Source organism: Oncorhynchus mykiss, chromosome 17 (genome assembly GCF_057628025.1).
Source record: "Oncorhynchus mykiss isolate SJ-2025 chromosome 17, ASM5762802v1, whole genome shotgun sequence".
Classification (NCBI taxonomy): domain Eukaryota; kingdom Metazoa; phylum Chordata; class Actinopteri; order Salmoniformes; family Salmonidae; genus Oncorhynchus; species Oncorhynchus mykiss.
This window is the reverse complement of record NC_143038.1, coordinates 35389428-35408198: the sequence shown is the minus strand read 5'-3', so window position 1 is coordinate 35408198 and position 18771 is coordinate 35389428. Positions and strand designations below refer to the sequence as shown.

At 44.2% G+C, this 18771-nt stretch overlaps 1 protein-coding gene across 1 annotated transcript in view; it reads left to right on the top strand.

The window, feature by feature from the left end:
- Positions 1 to 677: 677 nt before the first annotated feature.
- The window catches only part of pik3c2b (phosphatidylinositol-4-phosphate 3-kinase, catalytic subunit type 2 beta), a 61249-nt gene continuing 43155 nt past the window's right edge, over positions 678 to 18771 (top strand). The window contains exons 1-2 of the mRNA XM_036950085.2: positions 678 to 982; positions 17648 to 18590. Of these exons, the coding sequence (XP_036805980.2) occupies positions 17742 to 18590 (849 nt within the window). The 5' untranslated portion in view covers positions 678 to 982; positions 17648 to 17741. The remainder of the gene's footprint in view (positions 983 to 17647; positions 18591 to 18771) is intronic.

The following is an 18771-nucleotide window of genomic DNA, read 5'->3' as shown; positions in this document are numbered from 1 at the left end:
AGAGTCATATGGAAGGGCAGAACATGTATTACCAAACATGACCACATAGTGGTGCTGCTTTCCTCCTGTTTAAAACAGATGTCAAATCCAGCTTTCACTGTGGTCACTTCTTATCAGCACTGGCTGACAACTCTCACGCACTGCCAGCTGTGTGTGTGTGTGTGTGTGTGTGTGTGTGTGTGTGTGTGTGTGTGTGTGAGAGAGAGAGAGAGAGAGAGAGAGAGAGAGAGAGAGAGAGAGAGAGAGAGAGAGAGAGAGAGAGAGAGAGAGATAGCATAAACCCTGGTATGCTGATATAAGCTATGCAGGCTCTAGATTGCAGGATAAAACAGGTGTTTGTTTCAAGTGTTTGAAAAATGCAAAATTCTCCAACTTCAGGAGTGGGGATCAGCCCCCCTATGGACCATCCCCTCTAAAATAATGGGTGCATGACGCCCTTGGGTTCCTTTAACATTTATTTAATAGGGAATAGTATTTAGGAATGTTAGTTTGTCTGGTTGCAGATTTTCACAGCTCTGGGGGTTTCTAACTGGGCTAGCGGGATCTCTAGGTTTGCTCAGCAGCAGTCACTGTGGATCATTTACGTATGGGTAAAGACAAGAAAAGAGGGCGCTGTTACTTACATAAGCTGTCCGCCAGAGGTCACGTTCCTACAAGTAATTCTCACGCTCCGCTCCAGCCACACACACACTGATGAGAGAGGGCGATGCGCAGCCGATCATCAAAACCTAAAACCTCAGCAACTCGCTTACAAAATAAGCGGGTTTTGGTGGCGAGAGCTGCTGTCTGTATTATTCAACAATTAGGGACGCGGGGGCCCTTTCGATTTGGTTAATGACAGATATATCGACAATATCAGACACCGGATACCACTGCCGAGGAATTGTTTGATATATTTTGGAATCATTATTTGAGCAGACTGAAAGCAGAATAATTAGAATATTATGGCACCAGTCCGTTGGCGGCCATAGATCTAGAGCAGGTAAGGGATTTTCCACCTGGAATTAACAATCAATGTCCACATACGTTAGCCTACAAATCAGATTACATATGTGTGTTTTGTTGCATGGTGTGTTTCGTGAGCAGTGAAGTTCGTAGCTCGTGTCTACTTGCAGTAAAATATCGACTGCGCTATATTGCTGCTTGAGCAGTGACGCTGTTTGGTGGCCGATGAAGCACAGTAGGCTATTGCTACGACTATTTTATACAATTCTAGTTATGAGAGAAATTATAATAAATCCCCTAGGCCTAGTTTGTGGGCAATATAAAAGCAATTAATCAAAGTGTAGGCCAACCTTAATGTGGTGTTACAATGTTGCAAACCTCAGCCATGCTATGGCTACAATAGTCAGTGTGACAAGTTAGATGGGCGCTACAGCGTAATAAACCACGCAGTGGTTGCACCAGCAAGCTATCTGCTGTGGCATTGTTTTGATGTCAAAGCTGTCAAATTTGTACGTAGTTGTATGCATCCGGCCATGTCATAAAATAGCCAACAAACAGTGATAACAAGCAGCTGCTGGTGTCCTAGGTTGCTGGGCTAATGGTGAACATGTATATATAGTAGGGCTATTGGAGTTTTGACTGAGAAGGGGTGTATTCATTCCGCCAAACAGTTGGAAATGTTTTGCAACTAAATCGAGAGTTTCTATTTGACAAATTCAGGTAGGTCCCTCCCCGTTTCGTTCTATTAGCTTCCGTTCGACAAACTTTTTGCAACTGAGTAGGCAGAATGAATACATGGCATGGCACATTTGTGACCAGCTCGTGCACGTTATACGGTAGGCATGTAATAAGCAATTGTAAAAACGTGGCTTCATTATGAACAATCTGCAGACAATTTGCCAAGTTGTCAGAAGTATTTTGTAAGTTACAGAGAAGAAACGAGAACGAAAGGTTGTCAATTTATCCTCACACATCACCACACACCTGTCTAATGTTCTGTCTGTACTAATGAAAACATGCAGTCTGGCGGCTATGCTTGTCTCAGCCTCATGTGCCGCCTGATCCCGTGAGGCTATGCAATATGACCATACGTATTTGTAATAAACTTTATGGAGGCTGGTGTTATCCTTTATATCCATGCGACCTTTGTTATATGGGATCCAGATGCCCCAACCCAGAACTCTCTCTCTCTCTTTTCTCTCTCTCTCAAACTGCAGCTGCTGTAACTCCCAGCCCTGTAACAACTGACATAGGATCAGTTCTCCCAACACCAGTCCTATCCTTAAAGAGACAGGTCACTTTATAATCAAAGTCTTTTTTTTTTTCAATCATCTCAGTAGGAGTGTTGATCTACATAATAATCTGACCTAATATTATAATAAATATACATCCTATCACTCATACGCTTGATAAATGCTGGCCCTGGTCTAACGTGGCATAACGTTGAGTTCATATTTCTCAGTCTGTTGACCAGACCAGACCCTGCATCAGGGCCAATTCCACTTTGAGTGATTCTGAGACTCCAACAAAATGTTTACTTTAATATGTATGCCAAACCGAAACCAATGATTTGTAAAGTTAACCAAACCACACAACTCTATCCACAAGGATTTATTTGAACAATTTCCCCACAGAAAATTTTACAAAAACACATTTACTTAAAGAACTGTGCAGATGCAAGGTGTGGATATAGAATGACGATTTGTGTTGTTTGTGCCGTCATTCTGTTACCAAACTTTGCATTTGGACTGTACTTCGGCAAGAATGTGTCTTTGTCAAATTTTCTGTGGAAATTGCTACAAGTAGTCTTTGACACCCTCTAATTCCATTCTGGGATCAACTGTCCCATTGTTCTGCTCAGAGCAGAGGAAGTGACGCTTATCATCTCTACGATTGGTTATAGCTTCACTTTTATTATACAGTAGCTGTACTGGCAGAGGTTAGTACTGGCAGAGGTTAGTACTGGCAGAGGTTAGTACTGGCAGAGGTTAGTACTAGCAGAGGTTAGTACTGGCAGAGGTTAGTACTGGCAGAGGTTAGTACTAGCAGAGGTTAGTACTGGCAGAGGTTAGTACTGACAGAGGTTAGTACTGACAGAGGTTAGTACTGGCAGAGGTTAGTACTGGCAGAGGTTAGTACTGGCAGAGGTTAGTACTGGCAGAGGTTAGTACTGGCAGAGGTTAGTACTAGCAGAGGTTAGTACTGGCAGAGGTTAGTACTGGCAGAGGTTAGTACTGGCAGAGGTTAGTACTGGCAGAGGTTAGCCCTGTCATGTCAGGTAGGGTAACTGCCACTAATAAAGTTGCTTATTAGAATTCAGAAAATATCCACACCTCCCACTCCATGAATAATGCCTCTCCTATCCTCTGTTGGCTTTCTGTCGTGAAGCCTTGTACACCGAGTGTACGAAAAACATTAGGAACGCCTACTCTTTCCGTGACATAGACTGACCATGTGAAAGCTATGATCCCTTCTGGATGTTAAATACACTTCAATCAGTGTAGATGAAGGGGGTTTATTTTATTTTATTAGCATCTCTTTTTTTTTGTCTCCATTTGGACATATCTTCCAAAAGTCCTTAAACATTAAAATACAATATATAATACAATCACATGTTCACATATAAACACACTGTTACAAACAACAGACATAATACACTGACATATTGACCAGATGAATACTCTTAACAGTCTGAAAAAATAGATTGAGGAACCAATCTACCATATTCCCTGCACAATCTTCAAATTGAGTATATTTAAGTGGTTCTAAAGTATTATTTGAGTTTCTAAATTGAAGGAGAGGAAAGAGGTTAAAGAAGGATTTATTATCCTTGAGACATTTGGGCTCCCGAGTGGCGCAGCGGTCTATGGCACTGCATCTCAGTGCTAGAGGCATCACTACAGACCCTGGTTTGATTCCAGGCTGTATCACAAACGACCATGATTGGGAGTCCCATATGGCAGCGCACAATTGACCCAGCGTTGTTAGGGTTTGACCGGGGTAGGCCGTCATTGTAAATAAGAATTTGTTCTTAACTGACTTGCCTAGTTAAATAAAATATAAAGGCATGGATTGTGTACGTGTGCCTTTCAGAGGGTGAATGGGCAAGACAAAATATTTAAGGGCCTTTGAACGGGGTATGATAGTAGGTGCCAGGCGCACCGGTTTGTGTCAAGAACTGCAACACAGTTTGGTTTTTCATGCCCAACAGATTCCTGTGTGTATCAAGAATGGTCCATCACCCAAAGGACATCCAGCCAACCTGATACAACTGGGAAGCATTAGTCAACATGGGGCAGCATCACTGTGGAATGCTCTCAACACCTTGCAGAGTCCGTGCCCCAACGAATTGAGGCTGTTCTGATGGCAAATGGGGGTGCAACTCAATATTAGGAAGGTGTCCCTAATGTTTTATATACTCAGTATATAAGGTCCTATATTAGGCCCTACAGCGCAGCACTGTAGTGGTTTAGTAGTCTACCCTACACAACAAGACTAGCTGGTCTGACTACATTACAGCAACTTTTTTGCTAATCTTTGTTTAGTGGGAGGGGCTGTAGCCTAAGTGATCTACCATGAGTGATAATGTCAGTCAACCACACTGTACACCACATAGGCTTTATACCAGAGGATTGACCAATGGAGCAACCTGCTGTATGTAATTACGCTGTAACAAACTACTACTTGTCTCTCCTATTGTTTTATTTGTTTGGAAAAACCGATAGGCTACAGTAATAGTAGTTACCCTGCCTGGACTAATGCTGACCAATGTGAAGCGTTGCCATGGTTTCGATCAGCACACTAACTCCTCCTACTGTGGACCTGAATACAGTGTAGAGAGAAGTGCGGACTAATTCTCTGCCTGAATGAGTTCATATTGACATTGACTGTATCCAATCCACTGTACGGATACATGCAGATGCACACACTCACATCTGTGGGTATGCATGTGCATCGAATAGAGTGAGAGAGCTGCCATGAGATTCATTCTGGTGGGAGAGGAGGAGGAGGGAGGTGTGGTGCTGGTAAAAGTGTGACGGATCATTGCAGCGTCACAACTCTGGACCAGCCCTGCATGGCATCAGCTGGCAGCAGCAGAAAAGGTTGCAACTATGGTGGCACACATCAGCCTAGTTTGTGTGTTATGGTGTCCGTGTGTGGGGTTGGTGGGGGGAGGGGTGGGGGCCATGTGGCGATGACAGCAGCCCCTTTGTCTCTGGCCTGCCAAGCCGTGTGAACGTGTCTGTTTTACCCTCCTCACGTGACACACGCGTCCTTTGTTCTTCCAATCTGGGACACCCCCCTCGAATTGAATGGGATTACATCCCTATGGGGACAGATTCCAGGGGGTTGGATCTGGCCTTGGTCCCACTTTCCCTAACCACCCCCTCTTCATCCCTCTCCAATCCAAACAATGTGTCCCGCCTCCATCTCCACCCCTTCCGTCCCATCTCCTCATATCCACTCTGGGTTGCTCCCCCCCCGGGCTACAGGCCATGCAGTCTGCCCCCTGTATAGAGGATCCATCTCCACCCCCACCATCTCATTGATCCCACTCTGGTCTGCTCCGCCCCGGGCTACAGGCCAGGTCCTGCTGTCTCCTCACCCTGGGACCCAAATGACTGACACTTGCTGAGATTGAAGGACAGTCAATGCATGGACAGTATAAGCAAGAATGGATTGAAGGGGTCTCGTGGAAAAATCATACAACATCTTCTCAGAGGGAGAGCCATTACAGCTGTTCTTTCTGACCACTCGGCGTGTGTGTGTGTGTGGAACATTTCTACACTCCAAAATGTCCAGAAATTTCACCAAAACAAAGCTGTGTGTGTATGACTCTCCATCTGCTGAGGTCTGGAGCTGAGCCTGTGTTTATATACACGTTTGGGTCTTAGTTGGCTAATTTATTAAAGGACACACTCACGCCTTAGCGGTCTCGTTCATTACAGTGATGGTGATCTACACTGAGTGTACAAAACATTAAGACAACCTTCCTATTATTGAGTTGCACCCCCCCCCTCCCCTTTTGCCCTCTGAGCAGCCTCAATTCGTCAGAGTATGGAATCTACAAGGTGTTGAAAGCGTTGACTCCAATACTTCCCACAGATGTGTCAAGTTGGCTGGATGTTCTTTGAATGGTGGACCTTTCTTGATACACACAGAAAAGTGTTGAGTGGGAAAAACCCAGCAGTTCCAGTTCTCGACACACTCAAACCGGTGCGCCTGGCACCTACTACCATACCCGGTTCAAAGGCACAAACATAAACATCCTTCTTTAACCAGTTTCCTCCCCTTCATCTACACTGATTTGAAGTGGATTTTATTTCACTTTTTTATTTAACCTTTATTTAACCAGGTAGGCAGGTTGAGAACAAGTTCTCATTTACAATTGCGACCTGGCCAAGATAAAGCAAAGCAGTTCGACACATACAACAACACAGAGTTACACATGGAATAAAACAAACATACAGTCAATAATACTGTATAAACAAGTCTATATACGATGTGAGAAAATGAGTTGAGATAAGGGAGGTAAAGGCAAAAAAAGGCCATGGTGGCGAAGTAAATACAACATAGCAAGTAAAACACTGGAATGGTAGATTTGCAGTGGAAGAATGTGCAAAGTAGAAATAATGGGGTGCAAAGGAACAAAATAAATAAATAAAATAAATAAATAAATGCAGTAGGGAAAGAGGTAGTTGTTTGGGCTAAATTATAGGTGGGCTATGTACAGGTGCAGTAATCTGTGAGCTGCTCTGACAGTTGGTGCTTAAAGCTAGTGAGGGAGATAAGTGTTTCCAGTTTCAGAGATTTTTGTAGTTTGTTCCAGTCATTTAACAAGTGGCATCAATAAGGGATCATAGCTTTCACCTGGATTCACCTGGTCAGTCTGTCATGGAAAGAGCAGGTGTTCCTAATATTTTGTATACAAGTGTATCTTTCGAATGTTTTCCTGACACATCTCACCACTAACCCAGGATCTTAGAATGGAGCAGAGTGTTGAAATGGAAGCTGCATGCTAATAGGGTGGATATTGGAAATGTATCGGAGTCAGAATATTTTTCTCCATACCTCCCCCGTATCCTCTCTTTCTCTCTCTGTGTGTATGCACATTTGTTGAAACACACTGTAGTGTGCAGTATCTGCTTTTCAAATGGCCCATAGAGGTTCGGTATTCTGAACTGAGTCAGCATGTTCTCTCCATGGGCCCTGGTCTTGACTGTCTGGCTGGGAAAGGGTTTATGTCATAATCTTCCTCCCATTCCTCAGGAAACACAAGCTACACCACAAGGCTCCAACTAAACAGATAGGGAGCTGCCTCCCTCCCTGATCCTTCTCTTTCTATCTGGTTTCCCTCTCTTTCTTTAGGATTCCGTCACACACAACATGCACGCACTCACACACACACACACACACACACATTAATGCATACACACCCTTTGAGAACTTCCTGAAGGAGGGTGTTCTGGGCGGGAGGTCAAACTCTGGGTCTCTGTGGGAGTGGCTGTCATAGTTTCCATGGTAACCAGGGTCAGGAGAGGTCGCGTGCCTCCATCCTCTGCTGTGAGTCCGTAACAGAGGCAGAGGAAACCAGAATTAAAGCTCTGCCCTTTGTCTCATATAGCTGAGACCCAACAGACAACACAGACAGACATCTGAGTGTTTCCCACACAGTGCTGGCCTCTGTCACAGAGAGAAAGTTTAAAGTTTTAATGCCACGTGCACAAGTACAGCTTGCCTTTCTTGCAAGCTCCAAACCCAGCAATGCAGTAATCAATATCAATGCAGCACTAAAAATATTATTAGGTCAAACAAAAACACACAATAACATTTAAAATAAGAACACAAGAAAGTATGAAGCTATATTAGGGCTGACCCCATTTAGTTGACTGGTCTATTGTTTGGTTTATAGGCTGTTGGTCGACCAAGATTTATTTAGGTGAGCAGTCTAATATATATGTATAAACAGTTGGAGTCGGAAGTTTACATACACCTTAGCCAAATACATTTAAACTCAGTTTTGCACAATTCCTGACATTTAATCATAGTAAAAAATGCCCTGTCTTAGGTCAGTTAGGATCACCACTTTATTTTAAGAATGTGAAATGTCAGAATAATAGTAGAGAAAATTATTTACTTCAGCTTTTATTTCTTTCATCACATTCCCAGTGGGTCTGTCACGATCGTCGTAGTGAGGTGACCAAAGCGCAGCGTGATGTGAATACATCCTTTTAATGATAGACGAAAAAACACAAAGTACACTAAACAAACAAACAAAAGAACAAGACGAACATGACCACTATCAATACTGAGTGCAAACATGCAACATCCCATAGACAATAACGCACCAACCACAATACAAAACAGGCTACCTAAATATGGTTCCCAATCAGAGACAACGAGAAACACCTGCCACTGATTGAGAATCATATCAGGCCAAAACACATAGAAACAGACTAACTAGACATGCAACATAGAATGCCCACTCATATCACACCCTGACCAAACAAAACATAGAAACAAACAACGCAAATAATGGTCAGAGTGTGACCACGGTGCCTGACCAGTACAACGCCCGCCACGGTAAGCACGGCTCGGAGAACTGTAACGCCGAGCTGGCACAGGTCGTGCAGGACTAGGGAGGCCCACAGGAGGCCTGGTGCGTGGGGCTGGCACAGTCTTCACCAGACGGCTAGCACGCACCTCAGGACGAGTATGGAGATCTGACCCAGGTGACATCAAATCCCCGACACGCTCCGTCGGGCGGATGTCGTGCCTCAGGCACCAACATAACACCTCCCTCATAACTCTCTCCTCCAATCTCCCCATTAACTCCTTCACTGTCTCTGCTTCGCTCACCTCCAATACCACCCTGACCGGCTCTGGTTCCATCCTTGGCTCCTTACGGTAAGCAGGGGGAGTTGGCTCAGGTCTGACTCCTGACTCTGCCACACTCCCCCTGTGCCTCCCCCCACAATACATTTTTGGGGCTGCCTCTCGGGCTTCCAGCCGCGCTGCCGTGCTGCCTCCTCATACCAGCGCCTCTCTGCTTTCGCTGCCTCCGGCTCTGCTTTGGGGCGGCGAAATTCCCCTGGCTGTGCCCAGGGTCCTTCGCCGTCTAGAATCTCCTCCCAAGTCCATGAGTCCTGCGTTCTTTGCCGCTGCTGCTGCTGGCCGTTACCACGCTGCTTGGTCCATTGTTGGTGGGTTATTCTGTCACGATCGTCGTAGTGAGGAGACCAAAGCGCAGCATGATGTGAATACATCCTTTTAATTATAGACGAAAAAACACGAAGTACACTAAACAAACAAACAAAAGAACAAGACGAACGTGACCACTATCAATACTGAGTGCAAACATGCAACATCACATAGACAATAACCCACCATCCACAATACCAAACAGGCTACCTAAATATGAGAAACACCTGCCAATGATTGAGAACCATATCAGACCAAAACAGATAGAAACAGACTAACTAGACATGCAACATAGAATGCCCACTCATATCACACCCTGACCAAACAAAACATAGAAACAAACAACGCAAATAATGGTCAGAGTGTGACAGGGTCAGAAGTTTACATACACTCAATTAGTACTTGGTAGCATTGCCTTTGAATTGTTTAACTTGGGTCAAACGTTTTGGGTAGCCTTCCACGAGCTTCCCACAATAAGTTGGGTGAATTTTGTCCCATTCCTCCTGACAGAGCTGGTGTAACTGAGTCATGTTTGTAGGCCTCCTTGCTCTCACACGCTTTTTCAGTTGTGCCCACACATTTTCTATACGATTAAGGTCAGGGCTTTGTGATGGCCACTCCAATACCTTGACTTTGTTGTCCCTAAGCCATTTTGCCACAAATCTGGAAGTATGCTTGGGATCATTGTCCGTTTGGAAGACCGATTTGCAACCAAGCTTTAACTTCCTGACTGATGTCTTGAGATGTTGCTTCAATATATCCACATAATGTTCCTCCCTCATGATGCCATCTATTTTGTGAAGTGCACCAGTCCCTCCTGCAGAAAAGCACCCCCACAACATGATGCTGTCACCCCCATGCTTCACGGTTGGGATGATGTTCTTTGGCTTGCAAGCCTCCACCTCCACCTTGGCTTGCAAGCCTCCACCCTTTTTCCTCCAAACATAACAATGGTCATTATGGCCAAACAGTTCTATTTTTGTTTCATCAGACCAGAGGAAATTTCTCCAAATAGTACGATCTTTGTCCCCATGTGTAGTTGCAAACCGTAGTCTGTCTTTTTTATGGTGGTTTTGGAGCAGTAGCTTCTTGCTTGCTGAGCGGCCTTTCTGGCTGAGTCAATTTAGGACTCGTTTTACTGTGGATATAGATACTTTTGTACCTGTTTCCTCCAGCATCTTCACAAGGTCCTTTGCTGTTTTTCTAGGATTGATTTGCACTTTTCGCACCGAAGTAAGTTCATCTCTAGGAGACCAAATGTGTCTTCTTCCTGAGCGGTATGATGGATGCATGGTCCCATGGTGTTTATACTTGCGTGCTATTGTTTGTACAGATAAACATGGTACCTTCAGGCATTTGGAAATTGCTCCCAAGGATGAACCAGACTTGTGGAGGTCTTCAATTTATTTTCTGAGGTCTTGGCTGATTTCTTTTGATTTTCCCATGATGCCAAGCAAAGAGGCACTGAGTTTGAAGGTAGGCCTTGAAATACATCCACAGGTACACCTCCAATTGACTCAAATGATGTCAATTAGCCTATCAGAAGCTTCTAAAGCCATGACATAATTTTTGGGATTTTCCAAGCTGTTTAAAGGCACAGTCAACTTAAACTTCTGGCCCACTGGAATTGTGAATTATAAGTTAAATAATCTGTCTGTAAACAATTGTTGGAAAAATGACTTGTGTCATGCACAAAGTAGATGTCCTAACCAACTTGCCAAAACTATAGTTTGTTAACAAGAAATTTGTGGAGTGGTTGAAAAACAAGTTTTAATGTCTCCAACCTAAGTGTATGTGAACTTCTGACTTCGACTGTATATAATAGAATATATATGTAGATATATATATATATATATATATATATATATATATATATATATATATATATATATATATATATAAATATATACATATATATATATATTTATTTTATTTTTTATGGCACATGAGACACCGGTCGGATTCACGTTCATCTCAGTGGACTAATCCATTGCCGAGGCCGCGGGGATGGCACACCAGTAGAACAGTTACAGTTAATTCCCATCATTTCTAATCTACAATGCTTGTTTGGTTATGGTAATTGCTGTTAATGGTTTCAATATATTATTATTATGACAGTCTTCTACCATTCCCTTTGTCAGAGTGGACACGTTGTTTGCTCACCGCACAACCTAGGCTACACTTGTGAGGAGAACGTTTCTGTTTATGTGAGTCCATTTAGGAGTTGTCAATTTATTCATTCCCGTTTGTAGAGCTCCTGTCAATGTTGAGTAAGGACGCGCACCTGATTATACATAGAAGTAGGCCTAGGCTACCTAGCCTGTGTGCAAACGTAGCGTATTTTAAAAATCTTTCCAGCTCTCTCCCTTTCGATAACCACTCAGTATAAAAAGTGTGAAAAAAATGTAATGTAAACGTCATTAAAAATAGGTCGACTTGATTACTTCTTATCCATTGTGCAAATAGCCTACAGCTATGTCTGGCCGGAGCTCACTGGAGCAAGAAACTCTGAGGGCCCAGAATATTTTATACAATGTTGCAAGTTCCTTGCAGACAGGGCATGCATAGCCAATTTTGATTTATATGATATTTATTTTTATTAGGATATTTTCAACCTGCAGGCTGCAATCTTTTTATTTGTTGGCTTTATGTAGGCTATTTTTACATAATTTGCAATGGCAACAGAAGTTACATTTAGAATTATGATTAACCACATGATAATGAAATTGTAAGATAAATTTGCACTCCAAATAGAAAAGGTTACAGACCCCTAATGTAGCCTATTAGAAGCGTATCAACAGGAGCATAACAGCATAATATGTGAGGGCCAACAGCAGTGGGAGGAAGAGGGTCAGGAACTGTTTATTTATTTTCTGGTTAGGTTATCTTGATCTCTGGCTCCCTCGAGTCATTTGTGTGTCTTAATTATTCAATCACAGTGTGCTTAAAGCATCAGACAAGCTCAGTAGCCTACATAGAGTTGATTTTATTAAAACACATAGGGGGTTTCTATATAGGGAAAAATATATGTTTTAAAATTTCAACCAATCAATTGGTCGAAAGAAAAGACGACTCTAGGTCAACCAATATTTTTTGTTGTGGTTGGGGACAGCCATAAGCTAAGCTCAGGTGCATCCTGTTTCCATTTATCATCCTTGAGATGTTTCTACAACTTGATTAGATTTCATCTGTGGTAAATTCAATTGAATGGACATGATTTGGAAAGGCACACACCTGCCTATATAAGGGCCCACAGTTGACAGTGCATGTAAGTGCAAAAATCAAGCCATGAGGTTGAAGGAATTGTCAGAGACGGGATTGTGTCGAGGCACAGATCTGGAGAAGGGTACCAAACCACAGAGACACTTCCTAAAGCTGGCCAAACTGAGCAATCGGGGGAGAAGGGCCTTGGTCAAGGAGGTGACCAAGAACCCAATGGTCACTCTGACAGAGCTCCAGAGTTCCTCTGTGGAATAGGGAGAACCTTCCAGAAGGACAACCATCTCTGCAGCAGTTCACCAATCAGGCCTTTATGGTAGAGTGACCAGACAGAAGCTACTCCTCAGTAAAAGGCACATGACAGCCCTCTTTGAGTTTGCCCGAAAAGCACCTAAAGAACTCGGACCATGAAAAACAAGATTTCACTGGTCTGATGAATCCAAGATTGAACTCTTTGGCCTGAATGCCAAGCATTCAAGTCTCTAAATGACCTTGATTGGTCCAGCCAGAGCCTGGACTTGAACCCGATCAAACATCTCTGGAGAAACCTGAAAATAGCTTTGCAGCGACGCCCCCCATCCAACCTGACAGAGCTTGACAGGATCTGCAGAGAAAAATGGGAGAAACTCCCCAAATACAGGTGTGCCAAGCGTGTAGCGTCATACCCAAGAAGACTCGAGGCTGCACCAAAGGTGCTTCAACAGAGTACTGAGTAAAGGGTCTGTATATGTATGTAAATGTGATATTTCAGTTTTTTTTTAATTGTAATACATTTGCAAACATTTCTAAAAATCTGTTTTTCTTTGTCATTATGGGGTATTGTGTGTAGATTGATGAGGGGGAAAAACGATGTAATACATTTTAGAATAAGGCTGTAACGTAACAAAATGTGTAAAAAGTCAAGGGGTCTGAATACTTTCCTAATGCACTGTATAGGGTTAAGGCATCAGGATATATGATAAACCGAGTAGCATCAGTGTAAAGTATTGTCTGTGAGTGTGTGTATGAGCGCGTGTGTGTAGAATCAGTGTAAAAGTATGTGCGTGTTATTGTATGTTGGAGAGTCAGTGTGCATGATTGTGTAGTGAGTGCAAAAGGCTATTTTAGCAGTCTTGTGGCTTGGGGATAGAAGCTGTTCAGTAGCCTGTTGGTGTCAGACTTGATGCATCGGTACCGCTTGCAGCGAGAAAAGCCTATGGCTTTGGTGGCTGGAGTCTTTAACGAGAATAGAGAGGTTTGTAGGGAAGAGAGCTGTCATATGTACCTTCACAAAGTGTTGTAAACTGTGTGAGAGGGGGAGAGAAAGTAGTATATAGGGTTAGAGACACAGTAACCTATTAAAAAGTAGGCTATAGGCCCAATTAGGGCTGTGGCGGTCACAACATTTTGTCAGCCAGTGATTGTCAAGCAAATAACTGTCGGTCTCACGGTAATTGATCATTAATTAACTTAAACACGTTTAGCATCTCCTGTCTTCCACACATAGCCTAGACGCCACTGATGCAGACCTTTGGCACATCTACATATTAAAAAGTCTAAGGAATCCATGTAATGTACCCTACACCATCACAATAAATCCATTATTATTTTAGACGGGTCTAATGAAGCACGATATGAAGAAAATGTAGTCTTTTTCAGAAGAACAGAATTGCCTACTCTGAGTTATACTTATGTTAGGTCCTGATCGGGGTATGCCAAATGCCAAGTGGTCAGGGCGTGAGTTGGGTGGGTTGTCTATGTTCCTTTTTCTATGATTTGGTATTTCTGTGTTTGGCCTGGTATGGTTCTCAATCAGAGGCAGCTGTCAATCGTTGTCCCTGGTTGAGAACCATACTTAGGCAGCCTGTTTTCACCCTTGAGGCGTGGGTGATTATACTTTCTGTTTAGTGTGTGTTGCACCTGACGGAGCTGTTTCGGTTGTGCTTTTTGTTTCTCTGTTAGATGTTGTTCGGGTGAATTAAATAACATGAACAAGTACCACGCTGCTCTTTGGTCCTCACCTTCCTCCACCAACAGCGGCCGTTACATTGACGAGGCGGTAGCCTATAGGTGCACTTGATTTTCTCTCCGGGCACGTCGGGTAGGCGGAGTTTGTACCTTCAGACGAATGACATGGTTAAAAATGGGAACACTTCGCCTACCCGGCACGCAGGGCAGCTGAAACAAGTGCCCCTACTGTCAACATCATTGTTAAAAAAAATGTAATAGACATTTTTTAACAATCGACCGTTTGGTGAACACTGGGTTAGAGAATGCTGCCCCAGCTTATCTTCCTCACACAGTTATAGCGAGTCTGCAGAGCACTTCCTCTGTTTTTTTTTGTGTGCTGTGGGTCATGTGCATGTTTTGCGCCTTGCATGCATGCTGTGTGTGCATGTGTGTGTGTGTGTGTGTGTGTGTGTGTGTGTGTGAGAGGCCACATTATGGGTTAAACATGTCCATGGGAGGTCAGGAATCTGGGCTGTGACACTGCTGAGCTGCAGTCTCCTGTCTGAACCAGCCACGTCTGTTTTACTAAACATTAGTACCTAGTCGCAGTTTGTGAACCATGTGTCAATTGTTACATGCGGCTTGTCCTGTGTAAGACCTTTTGTTCTTTAAATAGTGGTTAGTAAGCAGTTTATGCAGTCCTCCAAATCACGGAAAAGTGAAGAAAAGGGGGAATCAGTTACATATCTAGGGCTGTAAAAAAAACTGGTTCGTTTTTTTCCAAAATTCCGTTTTCACCATTTTTAGTTTCTCCAGGATTCAGATTTTTCCCAGTTTTTCTTTTTTCTTTCAGTCACACTTTTTTAATTTGATTTTTTAAAGTCCACAGCAATGCTTAAACCACAACAGGAGACCACTTTTGAGGTCTGGGGAAAATCCTAGATTTTTTTTTTTTTTTTGGTGGGGTGTAAATACCATTTTAATTCAAGTGCACACCATGAAGAGACAAGCAAATATTCGCCCCGTTTTAGTGGACCAAAAGTATTAGGACAAATTCACTTGTGTATTTAAAGTAGTAAAAAGTTAAGTATTTGGTCCCATATTCATAGGGACCAATAACTCATCAAGCTTGTGACTCTACAACATTTTTGGATGCATTTGCTGTTTGTTTTGATTTGTGTTTCGGATTATTTTGTAGAAAATGTATCGTAAATAATGTATTGTGTCATTTTGGAGCGAGAAAGTTAAGACGCACAAATATTGTACCCCAAAGACATGCTAACCTCTCACCATTACAATAACAGGGGAGGTTAGCATTTTTTGGGGGGTACAATATTTGTGCGTCTTAACTTTCTCACTCATCATTGTCACGATTCATTCAGGATTATCCGTAATCATGGTAGCGTTCACATTAATGTAGAAGTGGGTTTAGAAACATTCTATTCTTATTTACAATGAAGTGACTTAAACAAATCACCGCTGGATTGATGCAAATAATCACATCTTTCTGCCAGGTTGACGTACTCTACTTTGTGGAGGCCTTTCCATCTAGCAGAAGACGGTGATCATTAGCATCATTGCTAACGGCTACACAAAGCGGTAGACAAACATGCACACACAGACAGAGGCGTTCCCGCGCCGATGCCTCGTCAGAAAATTGAAGGAAAATACAAATGACTAATGCATATTGTTCATGCCTTATCTTAATCAACACCTTTTCTAATAAATTCAATACATTTTTGAATATTGCCGAATAATTCCATGTTCATGTCTGGATTGCGTGATTCCAGCCACGTTCCAAGCATCGTGGATTTGATTGGTATTATACAGAAACTTTGAAATAGAAACTTTGACTCCAAGTATTGGTTTGTAATAAAAATACATGTTTTGCTAAGTAGCGTAAGCTAGCCCTAGTCGTCGCTACCTGCTCCAAAACGCCGATATTTTTCATCCTATAGCTTGTTCACCAACTTCTTTTTAAGTAGTGAACCAACGTGTTTTCAACACTTTTATTTCCATGACTGATCATAACAGGGGTGAAAGTAAGCCATTCCGGTACGGCGTCCCGGCAACATAAATACAACATGCCCAAAAAACTATAGGTTGTTAAACTAGTATTTAACATTACTGCATGTCAGCCACATTAACGTTTTGCAATTTTTATTTATTATTATTAAACCTTTATTTAACCAGGAAGGGCTCATTGAGATTTAAAATCTCTTTTTCAAGAGCGTCCTGGCCAAGATAGGTCATTACAAAAAATCCTTCAATTGACTGGAAACCGGGTGATATTCACTGACAAATTTCATTGTGGTTTGAGGAGAACACTAACATTTTATCAAGGCGGAGATGTGTGGCCGAGACGCTCGCGGAGATGAGTGGCCGAGACGCTCGCGGAGATGAGTGGCCGAGACGAGTGGCCGAGATGAGTGGCCGAAAAAGCTTGCGGAGATGAGTGGCCGAGACGAGTGGCCGAGACGCTCGCGGAGATGAGTGGCCGAGACGCTCGCGGAGATGAGTGGCCGAGACGAGTGGCCGAGACGCTCGCGGAGATGAGTGGCCGAGACGAGTGGCCGAGACGCTCGCGGAGATGAGTGGCCGAGACGAGTGGCCGAGACGCTCGCGGAGATGAGTGGCCGAGACGCTCGCGGAGATGAGTGGCCGAGACGAGTGGCCGAGACACTCGCGGAGATGAGTGGCCGAGACACTCGCGGAGATGAGTGGCCGAGACGCTCGCGGAGATGAGTGGCCGAGACGCTCGCGGAGATGAGTGGCCGAGACGAGTGGCCGAGACCAAGGCACGCTTGGACGCATCAATTCAGGCTACAAGTGTAGGCCGAATGACAATCGCAGAATGTCATTACAATTCACGTAGGTGTTTTGTAACGGATGTCCCTTTCCATTCATCAAATTGCGGGTGTACAAAACAGAACTGGCTCAATATGTCGCAGATATGTCGTGGATTTAACAAGTGACATCAATAAGGGATCATAGCGTTCACCTGGATTCACCTGGTCAGTCTATGTCATGGAAAGAGCAGGTGTTCATAATGTTTCGTACACTTAGTGCACAGTGAGCAATATGTTTGGAACATCAAATTACAATGAAATCTCAGTATCGAATCACAATACATATAGAATCGTAAGAATCACAATATACATATCATATTGTGAGGTCACTGGCCATTCCCAGCCCTAGAATCAGCTGTGTTTTTGTAGAATACACCTGAAACTGAGAGCACTTGATATCTGTGGTCTGAATGGCAGAACTGAAATGCATCCCTCTGTCTCACTTTGACTACTTCCTCTTTTTTTGACTCTTTCTGATTACCTCTCTCTCTCTCGCTCCACAGAGCGTATTCTGAGGCCCATGTCTCTTCTCTGGAAGCCCTAGAACCAGTGTCATCCTCCTCCTCTTCTGTTGGTGGTGGCTTCCCCTGTAGGACCATGTCGGCAGCACAGACTCAGAAGGACGGTGAAGGCCCCTGGGGACTGGATTCCCTGGGCCTGAGCCAGAGAGAGTTGGTTATGGCTGAAGCTCTACAGATGGAGTATGATGCCCTGTCAAGACTTAAACAGGACAAGGGTGGGGACAGCCAGGGGACCAGCTGCCAGGGGGTTGGGAAGTTACCTACGCTACCCCCTAGGGAGGGCCAGAGCCAGATCGATCGCCCCCTCCCACCCTGCCCCAGCCCTCTTCCTCCAGGAGGGAGTTTGCTAAGAGGGCTGTCTGGTTCGGACCCATTCCTCAACCACCTTCAGCCTGGGGGGTCCCACTCCCCACGTCCCTCCCCAACCAGGGCCACTCCTCCTCTGGGAAGCTACAGCAAAGAGCCCCTCTATATCCTGGAGAGTTCAGGGAAGGGGGACTACCTGAACTCCAGCTATGGGCACTCAGGGTCTAGCTATGGTCCTCCTCTGACTCTGCTTAAAGGCTTCCCCCCTCCTCCGGATGACCCTCCTCCTGCTGTACCCCCAAGGACCCCTCTACCCCCCTCCACTGAGCCCTTCCCACCCTCCCGACGCACTGTGGCGCCCCGGGATGTCAACCTGTTCACCCCTGAGGTAGACCAGCCCAAACTGTCGTCAGGGGAGATGCACAACTACGAGAGCCTCAACGATGCCCTCTCCAAGCTCAATGGGGATTGGCTGGCGCCAAGGGGTAGGCGGGCCAACGGGGACCAATCAGGGAAGCCGGTGGCTCGGAGTAAGACCCTCCCCCCTCAGGTGCCCCCCCGCACTTACGTACCTATCCAGAAGAGCAACAAGAACCAGCGCAGAGTGTCGGCCGACCCGGTAACTACTCGCTCTATGACAGGCTCACAACAGATTCATTACGTCACTTTGCCTGACACAGCATTAATTCACATCTAGTGTTACCTTACACCCTCCCGTGTTTCCATAGTCAAACCTAGACACAAATAAACGATCCTTGAAAGGTCTAGGCTTGTCTCCAGCTTACTCCAGTCAAGTCAGT